Source organism: Piliocolobus tephrosceles, chromosome 9 (assembly GCF_002776525.5).
Source record: "Piliocolobus tephrosceles isolate RC106 chromosome 9, ASM277652v3, whole genome shotgun sequence".
Classification (NCBI taxonomy): domain Eukaryota; kingdom Metazoa; phylum Chordata; class Mammalia; order Primates; family Cercopithecidae; genus Piliocolobus; species Piliocolobus tephrosceles.
Window position 1 is genome coordinate 52,281,667 of NC_045442.1, and position 6,278 is coordinate 52,287,944.

Sequence of the window (6,278 nt, forward strand, 5' to 3'; positions counted from 1 at the left end):
AAAAAAAAAACAAAATTTAAAGCTCAAAATGTAAGCCAGAAGAAAATATCCAAAAGCAGTAGTAAATTGAGATCTAATACAACTTAATGAAATGAAAATCAAAGATAAAAAATTAAGAAATGGATGAAAAAACAATAGCTTGGGTATATAAAGTTAAAATAGACTTAGGAAAAGTATCTAGAATGCAATCTAAAGAGAAAGAGCAATGGTAACTACAAAAGAAAATTTGCATGACATGAAAAGTTAGAAAATTTAATTGATGTCTAATTGGCATCTTAGAAGAAGCTAATACAAAAGAGGTGTCTTTTTAAACAGATAAAGCTGAAAATATTCCAGAATTGTTCAAAGAGTGGCAATTTAGAAAGCGCAATTAATTGCAAGCCAAATGAATGAATAAATAAGTAAACCAGAGTCCCAAACTATTCACAATATAGTAAAACTATAGAGCACTAAATACAGGTGTTATAAGCGCCAAGTTGGTAAAAAAAATTTATAGGAAGGGCTTTTAAACTGACATTTGACTTCTCATCAAGGACCAAAACCAGATGACCAGAGAATCAGTGAGTTAATCTTCAGTGTGTTAAGTCAAATTACCTACCAAGTATTCTCTACATAATAAAAACATTGCTCAAGAATGAGGATGAAATAAAAATATTTTCATAGTAAAATTTAAAGCATTATACAGTCTACAAACTCTAAGGGAAATTCTGAGACATTTATTTCAGCTGGAAAAAGTATTCCACATGAAAGCTCTGAAATGTAAAAATAATGTGGGCAAAAATAGTAAATAAATTAGTAATAAAGCATTGACTGTATAAAATAATTTAAAAAATTAATTTATGAGAATACAGACAGGCTAGAAGTAATAAACTGGACAAAAATACCTTAATAGTTTAGAGTGGGATGATCTATCAATGGTTACAGCTGTTTAGGCTTCATTTATTAAGAAAAGGATCAAGAGTCTTTAATTAATTCTTTACCTTACTTGAGACATTGCTAACTATGAAAGCTAAACTAGCAGGTCTAAATTAGACCTTCTAAACAAAACAAAGCATGAAAAAACAATAAAAAAAAAAAAAAGGCATGAAAGGGATAAAAAAACAAGAAAAAGCAAATAAAAAATCGACGCAACTAGAAAATCATAAAGACAAATGTGAAACTGAGTTTTTTTTTTTTTTAATAACCCTTTAAATGCTGTATACAAGTGGTAAATATAAAGAAAGGTTGAAACTAAAAAAGGATTGAAATTCAAGAGAAAGGATGTCAAGCAAAGGGTAACCAAAAGAAGTGACAAAGTTATATTAATATTAAAACTATTAGTCTTCAAGGCTAAACACGTTAGCCTATAGATGAAGTAGGCTACCACACAAAGGTAAGAGTTCAGTTCAGAAGAAAAATATAAATGTAAATTTACATATACCTTAATAAAGGAGCTGCAAAATATGTAAGAAAATGGAACTATAAAGAGAAATGAACAAATCCACTATCACAGTTGGAGACTTGAACACACCTCTCTCAGGTGATACTCAGACAACAAAAAATTAAGTATATAGAAGATATAAATTGAAACAAAATTACGAACATAATCTAATACAAAATACTACATACAATCTAAAATGCATTCTTTCCAAACCTATGTAAAACATTAAAAAAGATCACTACATCCAGGCTATAATTCACTCACCAAATTTCAAAGTTTGTTAAATAGATGACATTCTCTGACCAAATTAAACTTAAGATTATCTTCCCACAATCAACAGAAGACCAAATTATTTTTCAAAGAAATTTATGAATCAATGAAATAATTATAACAGAATATAGAAAATGCTATGAATTGAATGATTGTGAAAAAAAAGAAGTCAGAAGAAATGTATAGCTTTAAATATTTATTTGAGAAAACAAATATTCAAGTACATGAGTTGATCATCTGATAAAAATAAGAGTTTACAAAATAAGAGTTTACAAAAAAGGTACATCTTTTCCATCTGAAAACAGAAAGTAGGAAACGATCTATCACTAGAGGTCAATGAAACAAAACATACAATAGTGGATGACAAAAGGCAATCTCTGAATCTTTGAAAAGAATATAATTAATGAACATCTGAAACCAGTGATCAAGAAATGTTTTGGATAAGGCACAAAAAGATACTAAGAATGTTAACACCAGGCTATACAACCTAAAACAGTCAGATAAGCTCACTGTTACAGCTCTGGTTCACAGCAAGAACGCTATCACAAAGAAAGGACTCAACAAACATTTGGATCCCTGAATAAAATTTGGATTAGTGAATAAATTATCTTCCCACATATAACCACCTGCCTAAAGCAATCTCCTCCTCCTTGAATTAAATTCAGCATGTCTGCATCATAGGGGAAAACAACCCCTGAGGCCCAAGGCCAGTACCCCCTCCCCATCTGCACACCCTGTGTTCAAACCAGTCCCAGCTCCTGTCATGTTATTGGCTTCTGAGTATCTGTACTGATAGTTCTTCCTGCCAGCACATGAAGATGAACAAATATGCAACTGAGAGAGATTCAGGGCTTTTAATCCACAGATGCCAGAGCTTGCTGGGATGTAGTCAGCAATCAGGCTGAACTCAGGAGTTCACAGTCTTTCCTGGAATGATGGCTGGGGGTGGTGAGGGAAGTCAGAGGCCTGGGGAAGAAGACAGGGGTTAGCTCTGGGTGGGCTGAGCAAGGGAATGAGGTGTTAAACTGTAACATAAGCTCTTTCCTGTTCCCACCATCCATCTGCTCCATGGATAGCAGAGCTCAGATGCAGAGAGAGGCTTTCCCTCTTTCCACACTTGCAGACCAGGGACACCAAGGCCTAAGTTGGGTCTGACCTATTCTAGGATCTTTCTCCATGCTGTTGTCCTCCGGGAAGTCATGGCAAATTTGCATCTCCAGCAGGTTGTAGACTGACAGCCTTGGAGAAATACAGTATAGACACTGGGTAAGGCCAGTCTCCCAGCTTCTGTCTCCACCTGCCTGCCCATGCCCACCTGTTCCATCTCTCACTTACCTTGAAGGACACACCAGCATCTCTCCCCATAGTGTCTCCTGTACTCTGCTCCTGGGGTCGAGTCAACTGCTGGGGTTTATCATCTGGAAGATTCTCTGCTTGAGCTTCAGCCTCAGGGAACAACAGCTTACCCTGCAGGGTATACAGAAGCTGGAGGAAGGTCTGGTACCTGTAAAGAGGAGGTAAGTGTGAAGGAAAGGAATCTCAGCTGGACCATTCTGAATCTGCAACCCATGGTCCCAACCTTACCTCTGCAGCTTGTCCTGCTCCTGTTCTGCCTGCTGCTTCAGGTTTCCAAGTTTCTGAAACACCCCCTCAAGCTCCTGCTGAGTCCCTGTCTTACGCTCCCTCACCTCTGCAGAAACCTTTGCCAGATGCTGCAGATGCTTCTCCTGCCAGGAGTGAGTGTGCAGACATGATGCATCAGATGTTGAGGTCTTAGAACCAATCCTCCAACCCCTCCAGCCTACACCCAGCTCAGGGCCCAGGCTCAATGATGAAAAGAGGGACTCTATTCACCTCAGAGTGGAGTAGGGGCCTAGAGAAAAGGAAAGATCAGAATGAGCTGTTCTAGGGTGAGGCATTCTTGGAGGGAAGGGGCACAAAGGTGGTAACACTTATTTAACTTGCTATGTGCCAGGTACTATTTTAAGCCCTTGCTGTAATGATCATTTAATCATCTTAATAACTCTCTAGAGTAGGTGGTATTATTGCCTCCATTTTAGATAAAGAAAAAGAAAGTTAGGTGACTTGCCCAAGGTCATGCAGTGGTAAGTGGTGATACTGAGATTCAAGCCCATGTTGGTATTTATATTATAGTGCCTCAAAGGAGGAAGCAAAACGAAGGTTTTCTAGACAGGGGACACAGTCTATACGATGGCATGGTGGTGGGAAGGGATCTTCTCCTAGGAGGATGAACCTACCTGTTGTAGCTGCCACTGGTTCTGGGCTGCTCTGCGTTTCTCCATGGCCACTTGTTTCTGCAGATAAGCAAGGGAGAGGGACCAGGAGAAGAAGTCTATTTTTTCTGGCTGGAATTTTGGGAGATTGCAAGCTGGCACAATTCAGCTTGCTCACTCTTTCCCTCTTCCTATCTGACTGCCCTTCCCTCCCTGTACTCAGGACCCCTGGGCGTACCTTGGCCTGGAGCTGCTCAAAGGCTTCCTGGAGTTGTGTCCGCTTCCTCTGGGCTTCCTCCATCTGAGTCAGGGCCTTGGTGAGGCCAATTTTGATGGCCTCTACATGCTCCCTGTAAGTGGCCTTCAGCTCTTTCCATTGTTCCTTAGCTGCAATTGCCTTCTGTCCTGAGATGAGCCACCAGGAATGAGAACTTGAGTGAGGGTGGCCTGCTAGCCTGCCTCCTTGCAACACTGGGCCTCCTTCCCATCAGTCAAATAGGAGACCTATCTGAAATCCTCCTTCCTTCCCCACTCAGGCCAGATGCTACTCCAATCCCCTGCCTACTCACGGCTCGTGTCTTCAGAAGCCAAGGGGTCCAGACCCTTAGCAGTGTCCTCCTGAGCCAGGATGTTCTGCAGGAAGTCCACTACCTGAAGCTGGCTGCAGAGCAGCTTATCTTTCTTCTGGGAGTCCTGCTCAGGGGGAGGGCAGAGACAGGGAACGTCCTTACCTCCTTACAGGTTTCCTTAAAGTCTGCTCTCTGCCAAGGCTGCCCTGTATCTCAATAAGAGGAGCCAGGACCAGATCCTGGCTTCTGAAAGGCTCGCTCTCATCTTGTACATACCACCACAAACTCAACCAGGATCTTGGCTGGCAGTTCTGCCTCCTCCTGCAGGCCTACAGGTTCCAGGATGCCTGCCACCTCAGTCAGGACCCTGGAGGGGCAAGGAAACACAGGAAATTGCAGTTTCTTGTGATGCTAGTACTACAGTTCTTGTATGTACACAAATGTGGATGTGTATATCAGTATATATACTATTGAGAGTCTTGCCTTGACCAGAGTTTACACAAGGGCCTGAAGGGCCTACAGCCTGCAACCAGGAATGGTGTGCACGGAGGGCATACAGTGGTAATACGTGCCCAAAGGAAAATCAGCAGGGTTAGTAGATAAGGAGTTTGAGAAAAACGCTGAGATTTTAAAAGGGAGTGTCTCACTGAAGAGAAACCATTTGAGTCAAGATGTGAAGGAAGACAGGGAGATATGCATGGAAGGGGAAGAATGCTGGGCCTTGGGATCCCTTCTGGCAGTGAGCATCAGCCTTGGGGCAGGGTCTTGGAAAAGCTGAAAAAGGACTCAGGGCAGAGGGCTGGATGCCTGGCTCTACTCTAGGATTTTTCATTATTAGGGACTCGAGAAGTCTACGAGGGGGCAGGGAGGGGGATGAGAAGTGATTGGGAATGTGTCGTGTTGGGACAAGAAGACAGAAGTGAAACAGTCTCCTAGAGCATATCCTGTGGAGTATGTGGATGTGGGGAGCGGCGAACGGTCCCCCAAAGGCCGTACTCCTGGAGCAGGCAACCGTCACCTCAGGAACCTAAGACAGGACTGCTTAGGTTGGGTGAGGATCAACTCACGGCGGGGTCGAACCTCAAAAGCTGTATAGGGTCGAGGGCAGCAATCATTACATATAGGGGCCCACAAGGTCCTCCCAGGCCCGCCCCCAGCTGCCACTTGGCCGCAAACACTTACTCTAGGGCTGCAGCTTCTGCCTCTGTCTCCGCCGCCTCCATCCTTCTAGGCGCCGCGTTCAGCCGCCTTCCCACAATCCCTAGGTATACTTTGAATTCACAGTCGACTTCGCGCCGGGGCAGGCGATTGGTTGCAGGGGTTAGTGGGCGGGCATTAACGACCATTCTGCGCTCTAATTGGCAGGCGCAGATTCGCACGTTGGCGTGCCTCGCTGCTTGACGCAAGCGCGGTTATGGCTAGGCGCTCACGGGTTCTGCGCCTGCGCGCTAGACCGTACGCGGTGCCAGAGACTGTAAGTGGGGTTTAAACTCGGCCGCGCGCTGTGAAGTTCTTGCTCTCCTCGAAAGAGGGAAAGCATTTCCTTGAGTTTGCGTTTTTGCGGACACTTACAGCATTGACACTTTATTTAAAATATTTACTACTGCTGTAGAAAAAAAAAAAAAAAAACCCGAGAAACAGTGGGGCTGTTTCTAAGACGCTGGGAATCAGTAAAGAAGAATAGTGATCCGGGAGATACTGGAAGCAAGTGATCTGAGCTCAAAAAGCGAGCTGCTTTCAGAGATATTAATGGCAGGAGAGTGAACTCAAGCAGAGCCCAGCGGA

At 43.0% G+C, this 6,278-nt stretch overlaps 1 protein-coding gene across 4 annotated transcripts; it reads right to left on the reverse strand.

Annotated features, from left to right (window-relative positions):
* Window positions 1-1,866: 1,866 nt before the first annotated feature.
* ZWINT (ZW10 interacting kinetochore protein) lies at window positions 1,867-5,757 on the reverse strand. Of its 4 annotated transcripts, none has more exons than XM_023225228.2 (9): window positions 5,676-5,757; window positions 4,770-4,860; window positions 4,494-4,617; window positions 4,163-4,329; window positions 3,949-4,005; window positions 3,275-3,417; window positions 3,026-3,194; window positions 2,847-2,929; window positions 1,867-2,656 (listed from the first exon to the last, which is right to left on the reverse strand). In XM_023225228.2, the coding sequence occupies exons 1-8, from the start codon at window positions 5,714-5,716 to the stop codon at window positions 2,888-2,890; spliced, it is 834 nt and encodes a 277-aa protein (XP_023080996.1). In that variant the 5' UTR covers window positions 5,717-5,757; the 3' UTR covers window positions 1,867-2,656; window positions 2,847-2,887. The 4 variants fall into 4 exon arrangements, with proteins under 4 accessions (XP_023080996.1, XP_023080998.1, XP_023080995.1 ...); XM_023225230.2 differs by having other exon boundaries at window positions 3,026-3,157; window positions 3,379-3,417; window positions 5,676-5,751; XM_023225227.2 differs by lacking the exon at window positions 2,847-2,929.
* Between the last annotated feature and the right edge of the window lie 521 nt (window positions 5,758-6,278).